The sequence below is a fragment of the Trifolium pratense genome, linkage group LG5 (genome assembly GCF_020283565.1).
Source record: "Trifolium pratense cultivar HEN17-A07 linkage group LG5, ARS_RC_1.1, whole genome shotgun sequence".
Classification (NCBI taxonomy): Eukaryota; Viridiplantae; Streptophyta; class Magnoliopsida; order Fabales; family Fabaceae; genus Trifolium; species Trifolium pratense.
Window position 1 is genome coordinate 34,369,050 of NC_060063.1, and position 22,732 is coordinate 34,391,781.

At 36.9% G+C, this 22,732-nt stretch overlaps 2 protein-coding genes across 2 annotated transcripts; both read left to right on the plus strand.

Annotated features, from left to right (window-relative positions):
* Positions 1–1,082: 1,082 nt before the first annotated feature.
* LOC123886493 lies at positions 1,083–8,796 on the plus strand. The gene is made up of 3 exons (XM_045935809.1): positions 1,083–3,124; positions 8,456–8,556; positions 8,741–8,796. Exons 1-3 carry the CDS (start codon positions 1,083–1,085, stop codon positions 8,794–8,796), a joined length of 2,199 nt encoding a protein of 732 aa, XP_045791765.1.
* An 8,262-nt stretch (positions 8,797–17,058) lies between these two features.
* On the plus strand, positions 17,059–19,098 carry LOC123886494. Its single transcript, XM_045935811.1, has one exon. It carries the CDS (start codon positions 17,059–17,061, stop codon positions 19,096–19,098), a length of 2,040 nt encoding a protein of 679 aa, XP_045791767.1.
* The last annotated feature ends 3,634 nt before the right edge of the window (positions 19,099–22,732 follow it).

Below are 22,732 nucleotides of genomic sequence, written 5' to 3' on the forward strand. Positions count from 1 at the left end.
GACTACAGGTAAAACAGATGGAAGACACAATATTTGTGTCTCAAAGCAAGTATGCTAAAAATATCATAAAGAAATTTGGCATGGAAAATGCTGCACACAAAAGAACACCTGCTGCCACACATCTAAAATTAACCAAGGATGAGAAAGGTGTAGATGTAGACCAAAGCCTGTATAGAAGCATGATAGGGAGCCTACTGTACCTCACAGCAAGCAGGCCTGACATCACCTTTGCAGTGGGTGTATGTGCTAGGTACCAAGCTGAGCCAAAGATGAGCCATCTTACACAAGTAAAAAGAATCTTGAAGTATGTCAATGCAACTTCTGATTATGGAATAATGTATTCCCACACCAACAATGCTAGGTTGATGGGATATTGTGACGCAGATTGGGCTGGATGTGCAGATGACAGAAAAAGTACCTCTGGTGGATGTTTTTATCTAGGAGAAAATCTTATCTCATGGTTTAGCAAGAAACAAAACTGTGTTTCTCTATCCACTGCAGAGGCTGAGTACATTGCAGCTAGGAGTAGTTGCTCTCAATTATTGTGGATGAAGCAGATGCTTAAGGAATACAATGTTGAACAGGATGCTCTAACATTGTACTGTGACAATTTAAGCGCCATAAATATTTCAAAAAATCCTATTCAGCACAGTAGAACAAAGCATATTGACATTCGTCATCACTTCATCAGGGATTTGGTGGAAGAGAATATTGTGAAGTTGGAGCATGTTGCAACTGAAGAACAGGTAGCTGATATTTTTACCAAAGCTTTAGATGCAAATCAGTTTGAAAGGCTTAGGGGCAAATTAGGAATTTGCCTATATGAGGAATTATAGCAGTTAAGGCATTATGTGCGCGCAACCGTTTTGTTCTCCAAATTTCATCTATTGGCGCACGTAAATCAAGGAAAGACAAAAAATACTTTCCATAACTGCTCTATTACACGCTATCAACTCTCATATCATCATTATTTCTTTCCAAAACTTTCAACTTCCTCTGAACTTTCTGCTGCGATCCTCAAACACAAATCATCATCTCAAATCATCAAAAATCTAAAAAACTTCAACAAGTTCTTTGTGAAAATGTCTCAATCTTCCGGTTCCGCTCAGATCAAAAACAAAATTGCTGATACTGTGAAAACAAGATCAAAGTCTAAGAAGGAAGGAACAACTGTAGTGGTAGATGCGATGCCTTTATCAAGTATTCCTGCAACTACTTCTAAGAAGAAGAAATCTGCAAAATCCACTAAGAAAGTAAGTGAATCGTCTCCCTCAATCTCTATTAAGTCTGATTCTGTTAGGTCTAAGAAGAAGAAACCCCAATCTCCCATAAAAAGGGGTTTGAGCATGTCTGATCTATACTTGAATAAGGATCTTTCTGAAACTGCGAATGTGGAATCGCATGATGTTGCCTCCGGCAAAAATGCGAATGTTGAATCGTCTGTTAAGTCTGTGTCTGAAAAGGTGAATCAAGAAAACCCTTCTGTAGAGGAAAACCCTAGTTCTGTTGAAACCCTAGGAAAAACCCAAAATATTGCTGAGAATGTTGGTGTGAGCAATAATCCGAGTGTTCCTGAGAATATGACAGTTCCCACGAATGTCATAACTGATGTTACTGAAAAATCTCAAGAAAAGGCTGTTGTAACCGATGCTCCAACCGGTGTTGAACCATCCTCTATACCAACTGATGCTGAGAAGGATGTTGAAGCATCCAAAGGAGGATCTAGCCCACATGCTAACACTGCCACTGGGTCGTTTGGCAGTGGATCTAATACTGAAGCTTCCACTGAAGAGGAAGTAAACAAAGAAAGTACCCCTGAAGATGTGGCTGATTCTGAGCCAGAAAATGAAGCTGGTGAAGATTCTGAGAAAACCACCAATGAAGAGCAGGACATAGTAGATGTTGATGAAGTCCCCTCTGAAGAAGATCTGCAACCTCCACCTACTCAGAAAGGAATTGGGAGAAGACTGAGAAGCAGGACCACTACACCTGCACCTGCTGTTACCACTACCCCTGTTGTCACCAAGAAAACAAAGGACACTACTCTGAAGCCTGTCAAGTATGGTCCTAAGAAAAGTTGGAGCAAGTCTATACCTCCTCCTGAAAAGAAAAAGGGTGTGCTGAAAAGGAAGAGTGCACCATCTAGTGACTCTGATTTTGAAGCTGAAAAGGATGATTCAAGCATCAAGCCTCCTGCTAAGAAGGCTATGTCTGCTAAGAAGGCCATGCCTCAAGTTGTTGCTCCTGACATTGAAGACTTTCCTTGTGACAATGTTTCATTTCATCTTCCATCCTATGCTCAACGATGGGGAATCATTTGCAAACGAAGATTGGCTCTGGAAAGGGAACTAGGTAAAGATATTCTGGAATGTGAAGAGATTGTGAGTTTGATCAATGATGCTGGATTGATCAAAACTGTGTGGGGCTTAGGCTCCTGCTATGAGAAGCTGGTTAGGGAGTTTGTTGTCAACATTCCTATAGGTTGTGACAATCCCTTGGACAAAGAATTTCAGAAGGTATTTGTTCGAGGAAAATGTGTGACATTTTCTCCAAGTATGATCAACAAGGTGCTAGGTAATGCTGATGATCCTCACCCTGACATAGATGTATCTGACAATGTGGTCTGCAAAACTATCACAGCTGAAAAGGTGAAAACCTGGCCAAAGAAGGCGAAGGTACCTGCTGTCAAGCTAACCCAAAAGTATGCCATCTTGAATCGTATTGCATCTGTCAACTGGGTTCCTACAACACATGCATCTGATATTGCAACAAATCTGGGTAAGCTCATTTATATGATTGGTACTGGTACTAAGTTTAATGCTGGTCTATATATTTTCAATCAAGTTGTGCAGCATGCTAAAACCTCTGTCACCAAGCAACCCATTGCATTTCCAACCTTGATCTGTGACATCATCTTGTCCCAACATCCGAATATAAGGCATGAGGATGAGTCTGCTAAGAAAAGGGCAACTCCTTTGGCCATTCATCAGAAGCTGTTCAGTAAACAGCATGCTCCAGATATTGCTGGACCATCAAATGCTGCTGCTGACACTCCTATGACAAGGAAGGAGATGATTGCTATGCTGGAAGCAAACTGTAAAGAGCTAGATGAAAAGAAGTTGCAGTTTGAAAGGATGATACATGCTCTCAGGGTTGAAGAGGCTGCAGCTTGTAACGACCCGATTTTTAGTAAATCGATATTTTATATATATTTGCATATATTTTGGGTTAGTGTTAAATATTTATTTACGCGACGTATAATTATTTATCGCGAACATAAGTTTGTGAGCGAAACCTTTGTCGTGTTAGTGGGCTTGGGGCGTGTGAGAGCTTAATGGGCTTAGGCTATTGGGCTTGGTTCATGACCATTGGAGAGTAGTATAAGTACCAAGTCAAACCAATGAATAGTCTCACAATTCATTTTGTTCATGAGAAGTTAGAATTTGTGAGCTTAGAAGCAAGAGCAAGAACAAGCTAAGCTAGGGTTTTGGCAAGAAGAACACAAGCAAGGAGAAGAGTTTAGAGGCCAAGAATCGTCATTCAATCCAAGGTGAGAGTGGTTAAGCATAAGCTTGGGTGATCCAAGAGAGGGGAGGTGTCTAGCCTCCATTCCTAAACTCTCTCATCCAATTTCTTTGGGGTTTTGGGTGAAGTTTCTTTATCATAAACATGTCTTTTCATCTTAGTATGCTTAATGAACATCTAGGAGGGAATATGTTTATGTTTGATGATGGTTTTGCATGTTTATGCAACTTTGCTTATTTTGCAAGAAATTGACATGATTTTGTATGTGTGATGTGTTTTGGTGTTTTTGATTGTTGATTCATGTATATATGTATGGTATATACATGATTGATCACTTGTTATGCATTTATAACATGTTTAGATGTATTTTTGAGTGGATTCAATGTTAAACCGCCTTAGAAACTCAAGAACAGATATTTTCTGGTGTAGTTCGCTACGGATTCGCTACGGATTCGCTTAGCGAATAAGTTCGCTACGGATTCGCTACGGATTCGCTTAGCGAATAAGTTCGCTACGGGTTCGCCATGTACCTGTAACCCTCTGATGTAGTTCGCTACCTGTTCGCTACAGCGAACGTGTTCGCTACGTGTTCGCTACGTGTTCGCTACGTGTTCGCTACGGGTTCGCTACGGATTCGCTCAGCGAACAGCTCTGTGACAGCAATTTTGTTAATGTTTGTAAAGTGTGTGTATCCATGTATTTGGTTTCGTTTTGGTTTGGAATTATTATATGTTTAATAATTGTGTTGTGTAATGGCATTTATATAAAATGTCAAAGAAGTATATGTATGTTTGTATATCGGGTTGTCCGATAAAGAAGAATATCAGTTTGCCTGATAAAGAAGTTTAATGGATTATGTTATCCATGTAGTGAGCAGTAGCTTCGTGCTAAGTGATTATCATATGTTTGGTAAATGCATGGCATTCATAGATTCATGCATTACTTAGGGATATCAGACTTGTCTGATAAAGAAGGATATTGGACTTGTCCAATAAAGAAGGATATCAATGGTAAGTTCCTTGATAAAGAAGATGGTACCACATGCATTAGTCGTGTCTAGGTTGGCATGACATTGAATGTTTGGCATTAGTCGCATTTGAGTAAATGTGCAATTATGTGTTATGTGTTATGTGAGTTCTTTGTGTTGTCCGAGACGACGTGAAACTATCTGGTTGTGTATTTGTGAGTATGTGTTATCTGGTGTATTACTTATCGAGGCATGTGTGTGAGTTAGTAATACGTGATAGGTTGAATATAGGTGCGTTTCTATATTCGTATGTATGTGATTATGTTTACTAACTCTCTACCTATTTGTTATGTGCTGGACCTTTGGGGGTTCAGGTATTCAGGTCGAGGTTTCGATCGAGCTTTAGCTGTAGATCGTTTTGGTGTGGAGCACTTTTGGTGAGGAGCTAGTGTAGGCTACCTTTGTATAGTTTTGTTAAGTTAGTTTGGTTGTGATGTATATTAGTGCTCTGGTATGTTGTAACATCGAGTCGGGGATCGTTTGTATTCCGTCGTATATCGATGCGAACATCTTAACTTATGTTTTATGTTAATGAATTATCTTTTGAACTATTTTGTTCATTGCTTTGAAAATCCTTTATGTTATGTTTTCCGCTGCGACGTTTCGTGTCATGTGCACGATCGTTTTTGAAAATGTTTTTCCGTAGCGCTCCGGCTACTTATCTTTAAAAAGTTTTTAAGATCACGTTTTTAAGGGTAGTTAGTTCGGGGTGTTACAATAGTTGGTATCAGAGCAGGTCGGTTCATGTGAGCCATTAGGATTTTCTTTCTCTTGTATGAAGCATGTGTTGGGTACACTGTTAATACATTCTAACGTTGAGTTGTGATTCGTTCAGGAATCATGGCTGCTGCTAGGACCAACGCTCAGATTGCACAAGCTTTGACTGCTTTGACTACATTGGTGGTAAGGGATAATGACCCGGGAAGGGATAGTGAGAAAAGATTGGAAAGGTTTATGTCGCATAAACCGACTCTGTTTACCGGAGGCTATAACCCGGAGGGGGCTATCAAGTGGTTAGATGAGGTGGAGATCATCTTTGAAGCAATGTGTTGTTCTGAGGAGAACAAGACTACTTTGGGAACTTATGCCCTTAGAGAGGAGGCAATCGTTTGGTGGAGGAATGTGAAACTCAGGATTGGAGTGGACGGTGTTGCTATTGTTTGGGAAACTTTCAAAAGGGAATTTTTAAGGAAGTACTTTCCGGCTGATGTGAAGAATAAGAAAGTGATCGAGTTCATGGAGCTCAAGCAAGGAAATTTATCGGTCGCCGAGTATACGGCTAAGTTTGAAGCTTTGTGTGTGTTTAGTCCACACTACAACACGGTGGAAGCCGAAGAGGATAAGTGTGTCAAGTTCGAGAGTGGACTTCGTCCGGATATCAAGCTTTTGATTGGATTTTCTGAAATCAGGGATTTTCCGACCCTTATGACCAAGGCAAGGATTTGTGATGAAGATAGCAAAGCTAAGACCAACTACTATAAGGTTCTGAATGATAGGAAAGGAAAAGGTTTGGATCGTGGTAAGCCGTATGAGAACAAGGGCAATGGAAGTGGAAAGAAGAAGCAAGGAAGTGGAAGTTGTTACAAATGTGGAGAGCGGGGTCATATGTCATATGATTGCCCGAGGAGAAGCGACAAGTGTTTCAGTTGTGGTCAGTTTGGGCACAAGGCCGATGCTTGTCGGGTGAAAGTGTTTTGTTTCAATTGTGGCGAGGAAGGTCACAAGAGTCCGGTATGCAAGAAACCGAAGATGCCGCGTTGAGGGTTCATTCTCCGCTTTATCTCTTAGGTAATTTCGAGGGCGAAATTCTTTTAAGGGGGGTAGAGTTGTAACGACCCGATTTTTAGTAAATCGATATTTTATATATATTTGCATATATTTTGGGTTAGTGTTAAATATTTATTTACGCGACGTATAATTATTTATCGCGAACATAAGTTTGTGAGCGAAACCTTTGTCGTGTTAGTGGGCTTGGGGCGTGTGAGAGCTTAATGGGCTTAGGCTATTGGGCTTGGTTCATGACCATTGGAGAGTAGTATAAGTACCAAGTCAAACCAATGAATAGTCTCACAATTCATTTTGTTCATGAGAAGTTAGAATTTGTGAGCTTAGAAGCAAGAGCAAGAACAAGCTAAGCTAGGGTTTTGGCAAGAAGAACACAAGCAAGGAGAAGAGTTTAGAGGCCAAGAATCGTCATTCAATCCAAGGTGAGAGTGGTTAAGCATAAGCTTGGGTGATCCAAGAGAGGGGAGGTGTCTAGCCTCCATTCCTAAACTCTCTCATCCAATTTCTTTGGGGTTTTGGGTGAAGTTTCTTTATCATAAACATGTCTTTTCATCTTAGTATGCTTAATGAACATCTAGGAGGGAATATGTTTATGTTTGATGATGGTTTTGCATGTTTATGCAACTTTGCTTATTTTGCAAGAAATTGACATGATTTTGTATGTGTGATGTGTTTTGGTGTTTTTGATTGTTGATTCATGTATATATGTATGGTATATACATGATTGATCACTTGTTATGCATTTATAACATGTTTAGATGTATTTTTGAGTGGATTCAATGTTAAACCGCCTTAGAAACTCAAGAACAGATATTTTCTGGTGTAGTTCGCTACGGATTCGCTACGGATTCGCTTAGCGAATAAGTTCGCTACGGATTCGCTACGGATTCGCTTAGCGAATAAGTTCGCTACGGGTTCGCCATGTACCTGTAACCCTCTGATGTAGTTCGCTACCTGTTCGCTACAGCGAACGTGTTCGCTACGTGTTCGCTACGTGTTCGCTACGTGTTCGCTACGGGTTCGCTACGGATTCGCTCAGCGAACAGCTCTGTGACAGCAATTTTGTTAATGTTTGTAAAGTGTGTGTATCCATGTATTTGGTTTCGTTTTGGTTTGGAATTATTATATGTTTAATAATTGTGTTGTGTAATGGCATTTATATAAAATGTCAAAGAAGTATATGTATGTTTGTATATCGGGTTGTCCGATAAAGAAGAATATCAGTTTGCCTGATAAAGAAGTTTAATGGATTATGTTATCCATGTAGTGAGCAGTAGCTTCGTGCTAAGTGATTATCATATGTTTGGTAAATGCATGGCATTCATAGATTCATGCATTACTTAGGGATATCAGACTTGTCTGATAAAGAAGGATATTGGACTTGTCCAATAAAGAAGGATATCAATGGTAAGTTCCTTGATAAAGAAGATGGTACCACATGCATTAGTCGTGTCTAGGTTGGCATGACATTGAATGTTTGGCATTAGTCGCATTTGAGTAAATGTGCAATTATGTGTTATGTGTTATGTGAGTTCTTTGTGTTGTCCGAGACGACGTGAAACTATCTGGTTGTGTATTTGTGAGTATGTGTTATCTGGTGTATTACTTATCGAGGCATGTGTGTGAGTTAGTAATACGTGATAGGTTGAATATAGGTGCGTTTCTATATTCGTATGTATGTGATTATGTTTACTAACTCTCTACCTATTTGTTATGTGCTGGACCTTTGGGGGTTCAGGTATTCAGGTCGAGGTTTCGATCGAGCTTTAGCTGTAGATCGTTTTGGTGTGGAGCACTTTTGGTGAGGAGCTAGTGTAGGCTACCTTTGTATAGTTTTGTTAAGTTAGTTTGGTTGTGATGTATATTAGTGCTCTGGTATGTTGTAACATCGAGTCGGGGATCGTTTGTATTCCGTCGTATATCGATGCGAACATCTTAACTTATGTTTTATGTTAATGAATTATCTTTTGAACTATTTTGTTCATTGCTTTGAAAATCCTTTATGTTATGTTTTCCGCTGCGACGTTTCGTGTCATGTGCACGATCGTTTTTGAAAATGTTTTTCCGTAGCGCTCCGGCTACTTATCTTTAAAAAGTTTTTAAGATCACGTTTTTAAGGGTAGTTAGTTCGGGGTGTTACACAGCTCAAGCAGCTGATGCAGATGATGATAGTTCTAGTGGTGGAGAAGAAGCTGACTCAGATACTGAAGGAGAAGAAAGTGATTCCTCCCCAAGTGCTTCTGTGTAATTCTGATGTTTTCTTATTTGGATTTTGTTTTTTTGTTTTGCATGTCTGTGGGCTGAGCCCTGAATTTAGCACCTAGTGTGCATGGTTTGTAATATTGTGTCTGCACTTTCTGTTCTGCTACTATCTGCACTGCCTTTGGACATTATTTTATGCAGTTCCCATTTTGTCTATTTTGTGGCTAAAAAGGGGGAGTAGTTATTGTATGCCATAATAGATGCTGAGCTTGATGTGCCATCAGATGCTGGATCATCTGAATACTCCTATGCATGAATTAAGGGGGAGTAAGACGAACTTGGTACACAATGTGCTACTACATGTTGAAGCATCATCTGTTCTTGAGAATTTATTTTTCTCAGTCTTGAGGGAATTTATTTTTCCCCAGTGTTTCTTTTATGAGAATCTTATACTCTCTATTGGCAAAATTCCTATGAGGCTCTTGTGCTTATCCTTCCGCTGTTGCATGCCTCTGAAGTTCTAATGTGATACATGGTAAATATGCTATTTTTATTTTGAGGGGTTATTAAAACAAGCATGTTAAATTGTTCTACTTTACTTCATGATTGTGTGCCTACGTTGAGTTGAAGAAAAGGTAGCCTGTGTATCCCTCTAGGACGGTTGAAATTATCTTAGGATGTTTTAGCCAAAAATTGCCAAAGGGGGAGATTGTTGGCGTTGTATGATTGGCCTCATTTTGCTAAAACATGCGATCTTTCCTGATGTGGAACTACATGCTTCCACCATCCAGTATAAGCAAGATGTTCGGTACAATGCTTCAACATTGGATACCACATCCAGTAGGCCGGGCCTGTGTATGTTGAGATCTCGCGCCTAAGTTCTAAATATGGAATCCATAATAAATGATCGTTTGTGATAAGGAGCGTTGTCACGCATAATTATTAATGGATCTCGTGATCAAGTTTTGCTTACTAATCAGATCTTCAAGTTAAGGAAACAAAACATTTTAATCGAAGAATATTCCTTGAAGGATCCATTAATCAAGCTATGCCATTGAAGCCTAACTGAAGACCTAGCCTGAGCTCGTGAAGGCTATTTAAAGAAGGTTGAAGCCTTTGTTCAAACAACTGAAACCAGAATTGAGTCTTACAAAGCGTGAGTTTAGGTTTTAGTATTGTGTTTATTGTGTTCTAAGTCTTGTGTTGATTTCCCACTAGACTAGGAACTGTGTGTTTTTGCATTGTAATATCTCTGGAGCTTCTAAGCAAGGAGATAGTGTGTATACAATTCCAAAGCTTTTAAGTAAGGAATTGGTGTGTGTTTTATGAAGTGTGTCTTCACCTTTTGAATCTAGAAGTGTACGATCACAGTGGCTGTGATCAAGAGGAGGTGAGCGGAGGATCTCATACCTAGGTGTGTCTTAGGTAGGATATAGCACGGGTGGTGTTTAGGTGAGAAGTCATAAACGGGAGGTTTATTGAGGGCTTCAAACTAATACTATCATAGTGGATTCACTCCTGGATTGGTATCCCCCAGAGTAGGCTTATGCTGAACTGGGTTAACAAATCACTGTGTTAATTTACTTTCAGTTTGTTTAGTTTATTATTCCTTGTGTATGCGCTGTTGGATGTTGGATCATTGATTCACGCATTAAAAGTATACTATAGTGGTGAAGCGTTGAGTACAACATCTTAATACTAGTGTGCCAGAATTTCACAACCTACGATTAGAATGAAATAGTTTCATTGATCGTAGAAGTTGAGTTTGACACGGAACCAAATAATTATTATTAAGTTTCCTTTAATAATAGAAACGTTGAACCTAAACCTTGTATTGACAAGAAAAAGGACTGCTTGCATGAATAGTAGACAAGTGTTGTTACATTATTCCAACAATGTTTTCTATTCTAGTGTTCTAATCAAGTAATGGAATTGAGTTCCATCAACTTGATAACCTTATATATAACAATCATGAAAAGGAATCAAATAAGATTTGAACCTTATGCATATTAGTAGCAATATTGTTTAGTATTAATAAGTGAGTCACACATTTCTAGATTCCATAGATAGGAATTTTGGACTCATTTGATTTATATCATTTGAAGGATGTGAGTTCCACTTTTGAAAATAGTTCAGTATGTCAATTACCAACTAAGGTAAAGTGACATTTGATCTATTTGAAATATATACATATGAGATGTATATGAACTACTAAACTAATTATTTGCTAGATATAATTTTATTTCTTTTACTTCATTTACGTTACTAATTAGCTTAGTAGATGTGAATATGTGTGGTTGACACAAAGTATGATTCTTTGAATTTGTTCAAAGAATTTATGAAGTAAATGAATAATTTTGAAAAAGTATTAAGACCATACAAACAAGTCGTAATGGTAAATACTTAGATAAGGAGTATAGTAATAACTATTTATATTACATCATGTTTGACATGATTACAAATAAGATAGTTCGTTTATCTCCGACGACTCTTTCGAAAAATTATTTTAATTAGAGTTATTCTTTACTCACAAAAGTTCCAATAAAAGAAATCATAAAGACACCATATTTGATATGGAGGTAAAAGTACCTAGTTTGACTTTATGGTAGTTTGGGATTGTACGGTTTATAAGATAATCATAATTCCAACTTGGATTAATGTGTATTTGTGGAGGGATCCTAAAGAAACTTAGAAATACTAATTCTACAACACTCTCTAGGACAAAAGTTGTTTTGTTACTAGAATTAAAATATTCCTTTAGAAGGAATGTGTCTCTAGAAGAGATAGTGGGAGTGATGTAGAACTTGAGTAAATTCGAGTACCACAAAACACATGTTTTTAAGAATGGAACATGAATCGGTTCAACAAGAGTTGTTGTTGGATCACCAGTTCGAGTAGCACAAGACCTATATAAGTCGGATATGTCATATCACACAGTTGAGAGTCACGGTTTTACCATGACTCGACAAGGTGGTATATGATGCTCATGGAAGATGTGAATGTGACTTATAAAGAGTCCATGTACACAAAACATATATGAATATTGTTTTGTCATCCAATTGAGTAAAACTCATAGGATAAATATGAGTCTTGTTGTAAAGACTCACATGGATGGTATTGTGAATACATTTAAGGTGTGATTGAATGTGAAAGGTTTCACACAAATCATGATGCAATTATGATGAAACCTTTATTTCAATCATAGTGCTTAAATTCATTTGATTGCACTTGCAATTATTGTATGTTTTACTACGAGTTCTGGCAGATGGATAACGAGGTTGCATTCCTTAATTGGAATGACCTTACATATGTATTTGACATGTGGATAGGGTTTCGTTAATCTAAAGGATGCTAGAAAAGTATATAAATTACAAAATTCATTTATGAATTTGTTCAAATTTCTCAAAGTTGAATTATTAGTTTTATTGATCAAGTTTTATGAAAACTAGGATTAATAAAGGAACTCTTGTGCACACAAGAAAGTCAGTGGGAGTATTTAAATTAATCTGGTATTGTATGTGGATGACATACTGATCATTAAGACAATTTTCATACACTACACATGTAAGACATGATTAGGTAATTGTTTCTTGATGAAATACTTAGGCGAGACTTCCTAAAAGTTAGGAATCAAAATCTATAGAGATAGATTGTTGACATATCTCAACCTTAACCTATGTACAAATTTGATGAAGTGTACAGACACCTCGTGTGCTTAATTTTATTGAAATTATTGCATACGTCACATGATGTATTTTTGTCTCAAAGACAATATCCAACCTCATTGGATGAGAAAGGGATGCATGAGAAGTATCCAAATGCTTTGGCAATTGGGTTGATCATGTATATCATGATATGTACTAGACCAGATGTACTATATGCTATTAGCATAAACAATATGTACCAATTATTTCTAGTGATTGTCATTAGATCACCATCAAGAATATCCATGGATATCTTAAAATCACTAAGGATGGCTTCTTGATCGGATCTGGAAATGATCATTGTAAATGAGTTACAATGATACTGATTGTCCAAAACCGAAGAACAGTATACCCAGATTGTAGTCTGGAATAAACTTTATGCTCGGATGTCAAATCTGTAAGCTTACAAGCTTCAGAAGATTGATATATCTATTACAAAGGTCAAATATATGATTTGAATAGTTTGTCTCATAAGATGAGACAGAAAATTGTTTTCCTTACGTTGCAGATTCCCTTGACCTCATTAAAGATGGTAATGGTTTAATCTTGCAAGCAACGGAAAACCAGATCTCACCAACGATTAAAATACAAGTTTTGACACTTTATTTCCTTTTTGATAGAAGATCAAAAGTGTGAATTGGAAGATGTATCGGGTACCAACATAGGAAAGAGTTCCTTATCCACTAATAGAAAATCTTGCATAGAAGATGCTTGATGATGACGCTAGTCCAATAGATGTTGAGTTAATATCTGATTGGCTTTAGTGCTAGTGGGAGATTGTTGGAGTAAGCCCTAAAAGCCAATCTATTTTGATAGAATCGTCTTTTGTATGATGACTTTGATTTATATATTTAATATATATATAATAAGGCATTTCTTTATTATGTTTATTTGAAACTAATAAAGTCCCTAGAATAGCTAGTCTAATTAATGGAACATTAAGTGTGACTTAATAGTGAGACTCCATTAAACATAAGGACACTATTCTTAAAGTATCCATAGTCAAGTTTTACTGTGATGTGGGATAACGATAAAACATAGAGACTATTATGTGAGTAGACTGATGACCTCATCTCACGAGTCATGGATATGAGATATCAAGTCTTCACATATATATAAATATTAGGAGTAATATTTATATTGGATTGACCCGTCATGAGAATACTACATAGTATGTTATGAAAAATGTCATAAGTTATTCTCATAGTGATAATGGTGTATACCACCCTTCGACCTGAAACCACTATGGACCCTAGATGTGGAGTAGAGTGCTTAGTTGCCGTTCAAACATTGTCCGTAACAGGATGACTATAAAGTCGGTTGATGGGTACTCCACAAATCATGCTGAGGGACATGAGTGACCTAGATGGAATTTGCCCCTCCTACATAATAGGAGCAATATCTGTAGGCCTCTTGATGGAATATGACTGATAAAATGCGTGGCCACGCCGAACTAAGTCAATATGAGATATTGAGCTTATTCGTTGCTCAGTATATTATGGGATCAAGAAATAAAATATTGAACCATACAAGGGTGACACGATCTATGTCTTGTGTTCAATATAGATATAAGGGCAAAGGGGTAATTATACACACGATCGTTATCACAGAAAGGTTTCGTCAGATCACATGACATTCTCGTCACTTGGGTAGCAGTGATGTGTTGCTAGATACCGCTCATTGTTTATAATATTAAATATGTGATTTAATATTATTGCCAACGTTACGAGAACTTATAGGGTCACACACAAAGGACAGATAGATGAGAGAAATAAATAAGACTTATTTATAAAATAATAAGTAGGACTTATTAGTAATTAAATAATTAAGTATGACTTATTATTTAATTTATGAAAATAGAGAAATGCGGTCCACCGTAAGGTACGGTGCAGTGCTTGGCTTGATGACCACACAAGTGGTTCTATAAATAGAACCATTGTGATGAAGTTTAAAAAAAAGCTTAACCTAATTCACAAAGTGAAACCTAGCCGCCGCTCTCTAAACCTATTCTCTCTGAATCTCTGGTGGAATTGGCTAGCACCGGTCATCGGAGAAGTTCTGTTCGTGTGGACTGAGTAGATGCATCGCTACTTTGCTTTGCTCGTGATCAGAAACAGTTTCTACCTCAAAGGTTCTGCACTTCAAGAGGTAAACACATAAACTTGTAGTTTTGTGTTCTTTGATTTGTGATTAATGGTTTAATCAAGATCCGTTCATCGGGATTGTTCCGCTAAGAGGATTAATTATTTTGAAAAACCTCTCTTAAATCCCTTCAGATGGGATATTCGCTTGATTTGTATCTAAGCCCGTGATGGCATATTGACCTTGCTAATCCTTTTTGTTGTAAACGTAATATCCTAGTTGATGATATGGCTTAGAGCCTTAGGATATTATGTGAACAATTTGGTAATGTATTTTAAGTACAAATTTAACTATATGTTTGATTTTTAATTTTCCGCTGTGCTAGCATGTTTGAATGTGCACCATGTTTTTATTTTATTAACATGTGACGCCTAGATTTTCTTAAGTGTTTTATTTATTTATATTTAATAAATACGCGTTTAAGGGGTTGGGCGTTACAGTCTTTATGCTTTAACGTTATCCCATTTCACAATAAAGCTTGACTATGGATATGTTTAAGAATAGTGTTCTTATATTTAATGGAATCTCACGATTAAGTCACACTTAACGTTCCATTCAATGAACTTACTATTCTAGGGACTCTATTATTATTTAACACATAAACATAATAAAGAAAAGCCTTTTATTTAATAAGTAAATTATCCAATACAAGTATCATGCAATTATAAATAATTGGCCTCTAGGGCTTACACCAACAGTTTTTAATTAAACGTTGATTATAATTTTTCACGAGAGTGAGAATTAATTAAAGTAAAAATCAATAGAGCGAGAGCGTGAGATTTCTACTAGATAGTAAAAACTGAACATTAACTCTGATTCGCAACGAGAGTTGGGATTAGAGTTAATTAAATTATATTGTTTTTCAAAGAATATTTTATTAGCGGGTACGAGGACGAGAGTTAAGCACCACCTTTATAATTTATAATACTAGTCAAGATTTGCGATAGCTGAGATTAGTGTTTTTAAAACAATATAGTTTCGAAGACTTAACAGTTTGTCTAGCACGAATTAAGCATTGAACCCTCTGAAGCAACTAAGAGCACATCCTAGTAATACTTATTCCAATTTAATTTAAAAATCAAGAAAAATATATTTTATAATTTAATTCCCCTTTAATTAAATCATTAAGCCTTAGATTTACAAAGTAACATTAGAATACGGTAGGTCGATTATTGGTCCTTTGGGTTCGATATCTTCTTAAAACTACACGACACGACTGTATACTTGCAGTCACATTGTCACACGATCACTTTCCTCAATGGGTACTTAAATGAAGAAGTATATGTGGAACAACCAAAAGGGTTTGTTGATCCAAGCTTTCCTAATCATGTCTACAAATTAAAGAAAGCTCTATATGGATTAAAACAACCACCTCGAGCATGGTATGAAAGATTGACTGAGTTTCTTATTAGTCAAGGCTACAGGAAGGGAGGAAACGACAAGACTCTATTTGTGAAAGAAGATCAAGGGAAATTTTTGATAGCACAAATTTATGTTGATGACATTGTCTTTGGAGGAATGTCTAGTGAGATGGTACAACATTTCGTGCAGCAAATGCAGTCTGAGTTTGAGATGAGTCTTGTAGGAGAACTAACCTACTTTCTTGGGCTCCAGGTAAAGCAGATGGAAGACTCTATTTTTATTTCTCAAAGCAAGTATGCAAGAAATATAGTGAAGAAGTTTGGTATGGAAAGTGCTGCTCATAAAAGAACACCTGCAGCAACCCATTTAAAGCTTGCCAAAGATGAAAAGGGAGTTGATGTTGATCAAAGTCTTTATAAAAGCATGATAGGAAGCTTATTGTATCTCACAGCCAGCAGGCCTGATATTACTTTTGCTGTAGGAGTATGTGCTAGGTACCAGGCTGAGCCAAAGATGAGTCATCTTGCTCAAGTGAAAAGAATCTTGAAGTATATGAATGGTACTTGTGACTATGGAATCTTATACACTCATGGTGAGAATTCTATGCTAGTGGGGTATTGTGATGCTGATTGGGCAGGTTGTGCAGATGATAGAAAAAGCACCTCAGGAGCTTGTTTCTTTTTAGGCAACAATCTTATTTCTTGGTTCAGCAAGAAACAGAACTGTGTATCTTTATCTACAGCTGAAGCTGAGTACATAGCTGCAGGTAGTAGCTGCTCTCAGTTATTATGGATGAAACAAATGATATTGGAGTACAATGTGGTACAAGATGCTATGGCATTGTACTGTGACAATCTTAGTGCCATCAATATTTCAAAGAATCCTATCCAACATAGCAGGACGAAGCACATTGATATTAGGCACCATTTTATTAGAGATCTAGTTGAAGAAGGTATTGTGACTCTTGAGCATATTCCAACTGAAGAACAATTGGCTGATATTTTTACTAAGGCTCTAGATGCAGTTCAATTTGAAAAATTGCGAGGCAAACTTGGTATTTCCCTCTGCGAAGACTTGTAGCAGTTACAGCACAAAGAGCGTGCAGTTTAAGTGTCTCCTCACACTTCATTTAGTTGTGCACGCAAATTAAGGGAAGTTAACAAAAACTTCCATAACTTCTCCTTTCACGCCATTCAAGTTCATCTTTTCACGCGCTACATTACTTTTCCCCATTCTCTCTCTTCATCAACTACTCAACTTCCTCTCTCAAACTCCATTAGCGAAAACCTTCATCAAAGCTCAACAATCACCATGTCAAGTTCTCAAAATCCCTCTTCCTCCAAGAACGACGAAACTGTTCCACAAACGGCCACATCACCTTCATATGATTCTCTTCCTCAACAAATCACCATCGCCTATCCACTTTCAACGGTGTATCCTGATGATATAACGAAGACGAAGAAGACCACATCGAAGAAAAGCTCTAAACGAAGTCAAACAACTTCTCGTGTTCCATCTGAATCGAAGAAAGTCGGTAAGAGTTCTAAATCCAAATCTAGACCCAAAACTGTTCATACGATGCAAGAATTATACCTTGACAATCCTGCTACTCCAAATGTTGATGTTAATGCTGAAGCATATGAATCTAGTAAGAAGAATTTAAGTGTGGAATTTGATTTAACTGAATCCCTAGGACTAGAAAACCCTAGGTCTGCTGAAGAATTGGGGAAAACCTCTTTGGAAACCCCTGATGTTGCTATTGATGATATTGGCGCTACCTATAAGGCCAATCTTGAGTCTAAGATGACAGTTGATGAGAATGCAGGTTCTGGGCTAGATGCTGCAAATGATGCTACAGCATCTGCAGCACATATTGATGTTAGTACTTTTGTGGTACCTGATTCACCAAACTCTCCTGTGGTTCCTGATAATGAGAAAAGTACTGACACCACCATCCCTGCTGATGTCACTACTCAGGATAAGGGTAAAACTGCAAGTATGCCTGATACAAGTGAGGCAAATGTTATTGATGTTGAAAGCCTCAACCTCAAGGGAACTCCTATGACTAGAGCTGGTATGTCTAGGAGACTGAGAAGTAGTACTAGAAAGAATATAGCCGCTCCTTCTGAAGCCACCAAAACTAAAATTGGGCCTAAGAAACAGTGGAGCAAGGTCACTATACCCTCTGAAAGTAAGAAGAAGACTGTGAAGAGGAAGACTATCTCCTCTAGTGACTTTGACTATGAGGAAGACCAGGATGCTGAAGCATCTCCTACAGCATCTCCTCAAAAATCTGCCAAGAGAAGAAGAATGACCTCTAATGTACCATTTGTACCAATTGATTATGTCTCCTTCCACTGTGTTGAGAATGTTGACAGGTGGAAATTTGTGGTCAAAAGAAGAATGGCAATAGAAAGGAACCTTAATGAAGAATTCTTAAAATGTCAAGATATTATGGGTCTGATAGAGGAAGCAGGGCTGCTAAAGACTGTGTCTGAATTGGGAAAATGCTATGAGAAGCTGACAAGAGAATTCTTGGTGAACATCCCATCTGACTGTGATAACCCCTTAAGTCCTGAATACTTAAAGGTGTATGTGAGGGGCAAATGTGTTAATTTCTCACCAGCCATCATCAACCAACATCTGGGTAGATGTGATGATCCTGCACCTGAGCTGGAGATGTCTATGAATGAAGTGTACAAGACAATAACTGGTGACAAGGTGAAAATGTGGCCAAGAGCTGGAAAATTGTCTGCTGCAAAATTGACCACAAAGTATGCTCTGCTGAACAAAATTGCTGCAGCCAACTGGGTTCCCACTACACACTCCAGTAATGTAGCTACAGGTTTGGCCAAACTCATCTATGCCATAGGTACTAGTACTGCTTTTGATTATGGCACTTATATCTTTAATGCAACAATTCTCCATGGCTCTTCTACTGCTATAAAGATGCCAATAGCCTTTCCCACCTTGATCTGTGATATTATTTTGACCCAACATCCTGATATCTGCACTAAGTCTGATGTGCCTGTCCCTAGACCTTCAGCCTTGACCATGGATTTTAGATTGTTGGAAGGTAAACATGTTGCAGACATTGCTGTAGCATCTTTGAAGAAACCAGCTGCAGGCATGACCAAAAGACAGATGATTACTAATCTCATGGAGGTTAGTAAAATGCTGGGTGAGAAGAAGGAGCTGGTAGATGGTGTAATCCAAGCCTTGGAGCTTGAGCAGTCACAAGCAAATGAGGATGAAGTTGGTCCTTCCCATGGTGCTTCCCATGATGATGATCTTGCAGGTGGTGACACTGTAAAAGAGGAGATGGCATCTGATGACAGTCCCTCCATATGAGCTGCTTATTTCATTTGGCTGTACTTTTTCTGTCTTTATCTGGATTTTATTTTTGAAGGCTTAGGCCTCATGGTTTGTAATTTGTACTATGTGATCCCTTATGTTCTGATAACCTGTGACTCTATGCTACTTGGTACTTTATGAATCCTTGTTTTTGCTCCTATTCTATGGTACTGACTTTATTTGTCAGAATTTATGGCTAAAAAGGGGGAGTAAACTATGTGTGAATGTGCATGATGCGATGAAGAATGCTATAGCATCTAGAATAGCATGTTTTGAGGGGGAGTGAAATTTATGCATATGTTGAGGGGGAGTAGGTAGAATTTATTTTTCTACTACTTATGATATGCATGCTTATATAGGAATTTATTTTTCCTATTCTCTGTGGCGTTGCTAAAATTTTAAGGAGTTTATTTCTCCGATCTTGAATCCACTATGTGAGAGTTTATTTCTCTCTATCTGTACTTTGAGGCTAAGATGTGTTATGTTCCGCTGTTGCATGCCTCTGATGCTTACGTGCTAGCTATCTATTCATCTGATGAATTTCTTTACTCTCTTTCCTAGTTGTGTGCGTATGTTGACTCGAAGGAAAGTTCAAATAGCTTAGCATCGTTCTACTTTCTTTCCTAGTTGTGTGCTTATGTTGACTCGAAGGAAAGTCTAGACTGTATCTCTCTATGCACTGGCCTAAGGTTGTTTTAGCCAAAATTTGCCAAAGGGGGAGATTGTTGGTGTTTTGATTGGCTACATTTTTGCAAAAGCCAACCAGCCAGATGCTGGACTGAGGTGCTGTAGCATCATAGTACAGCATACTGATGCTCTTTTTTCGTGCAGAATTTTTATTTCAAATCTCAGTCAAGATATGCTTCAATTATATATTCAAGCACGTGCGCCTGGGCAAAACGAGCCTTGCTCAGCAAGTTTTATTGAAGTCGGCTGAAGGAATGTTACTTAAAACAAAAATATAATTATATTATATTTTTGGCGTTTTTTTTTTGTTTGGTACAACATGAAACGAACAAATTATATTTTTGAAATTAATTTAGGGTTGGGCCGCAATTCCTACAGCTGTACATGTCTGAAGACCTAACTTGGACATCAAGACAATTGAAGACTATAAATATGTGAAGCCTCAAGCCTTTACAATTTGTGTATTCTAAACCGTGTATTCTACAAAGTGTGCGTTTTTAAGGTTTAGAGTGTGTGTCTTTTGTGAGTCTGTCTTGTGTCGATTTGATGCAAGTTTAGGACTGGGTTTGGGTTGTGTGTTGTAAGCTACTCCTAAGCTTTTAAGCACGGAGGTAGTGTGTGTAATTCACTCATAAGCTTTTAAGCAAGAGTGTGGTCTAGTTTCTAGGAGAGTGTCTCCATCCTGATTGCTATTATTGACAGCAACATAGTACGTGTTGTTAGAAGGAATTTGGGACGGGGTCTCATTATCTAAGAGGTTCTTAGGTAGGATTGCACGGGTAGTGTCTAGGTGATAAGTCAAGTACCGGGTGTTGGTCGAGGGCTTTGAACTAGAGCTATTATAGTGGATTCATTCCTGGATTGGTATCCCCCAGAGTAGGTGACGTTGCACTGAACTAGGTTAACAACTATCTGTCTTATTTATTATTCTGCAATTTATTTATTTATTTCCTGTGTTCTGCGACTGTCTTGCTGCAACGTATGCTATAGCATCTTGTGCAGCATTGTGTTCACTGCATGCCAGATTACATTAAGTAATGGAGTCGAAGATTAGAAAGATATATGGGAGCAATAAAGAAAAATTGAAAGAATGAATATAAAAGATACCGCTTGTGATTAGATGAAGATGATGCATCTGAAGCAAACATTGAAAGTGATTGAAGATTATATGAAGATAATAAAACATGCAAATAGTAAATCAACAAAGAAAAAATTAGTTTGATCAAGAAGAAAATACCTGTGTTGCTATGTTGTTGTTCGTAACAAAAAAACATAACTTTCCTGCAAAATGACATGAATATAAAATTGAGATTAGAAAATAAAGAAGATAATAAACTTTAGATAGAAAAAAGTGAGAGAAAGAAGAGAGAAATGAGAGATTGGTTGAAAAATAGTACTCCCTCCGGTCCTTATTATAAGAAACACTTTGACAAAATCACACAGACCAAGGAAGGTAAATTTTCTCATTAATGATTCTAACATTTTATGTTATATTCCAAAACTAACCTTTGACTAGCATGGGAAATAGACTTCTCTAATTAATGCACTAGCATTATAATGAATTATTTGATTGTATTTAATAAGGGTACAAATGGAATTGTGTCAAACTGTTTCTTATAAAAAGGACCAAATAAAAATTTCAAAGTGTTTCTTATAAAAAGGACCGGAGGGAGTATATGTTACTAATTGATATATAGAAAAACTATTTAATTTGAAATTGAAATTTTGCCTCCAAAAAGAAAGTGGTTGTGCATTTAATGCAAGTGTCACATGTATTTTTTTTGAGAATATGAAAGGTAAGGGGTATGTAGGTAATTTACATGGATATTTCTTTGTTGGATAGAAGTAGATTATTATTATTATTATTATTATTATTATTATTATTATTATTATTATTATTATTATTTTGGGTTATTATTCATCTTAAATTTGTTTGTTCATTTTATTATTTTGTGTATTTTATTGTCTTTTTTTTCAAAAAAGTTAATGTTTTTGCTAATAATCTTTTGTCCAATCTTTGTAAATATAAGGAGTTGGTCGATTGTCAGGACTACTTTCTAATGTTAGTAAAAAAAAATAGATAAAATAAATTTTACTAATGGTTGTTATGCCCTGTATGATTTTTATCATATTCGATATTTGAGTGTGAGTTAAGTTGGTTTATCTTTGCTCCAATAAGTTTCAAATTAATATTAATGTCAAATTCGATAATACAGTAGTTTTTTTGGTAAGAGATAATGAAGTAGTTTATCCAACTCAGAATCCTCCAATGAAATTTCTGTTGGATATTTTATAGAATAAATTTATTTTAAAGTTAATTATTGTATAATGATTAAATTAATTAATTTTTTACCAAGTCATATAGTACACGTTTTTGTCTTAATTCCTATTTACTTGGTTTTTAATCCTAATTACTAGGATTGGAAGTTATGCTTGGTACTATTAATTAGAACATGAGTATATTATGTAAAATAACATAAGATGATGGTGGTACGTGAGAGGATAAATTATGAGAATGAGATGTGATTAAAATATAAGTGATTAGAGAAATAATCTTAAGAAAACTTCTTCCTTTTCACATATAATTGAGTTATCTTCCTGGATTACATCACCGGTGTTAATAATGTCTTGCTAGTTCTGTCACCTCGGATATGATTCATATCCGGGAAGGACCTGTTGAATCCTGGGGGATTTGCGCTTATGAGGCGGATAAATCCTTAAGGACAGTGCGATCAGCACGCCTCAGGTATTATTATTTCATGGTTTACTATTCTCCCTATTTGAGACTCGGTGGTTGCTTACTTCGCGGTGGTGCCGACAACAATATACAACAATTATAAGATAAGTTCTATAATCTCTATTTTATTTTATTATCATTCATATTTGTTTAATTACATAAATTTATATGTTGTTTATTATTGTGATTAGGTCCAATTTTTTACAA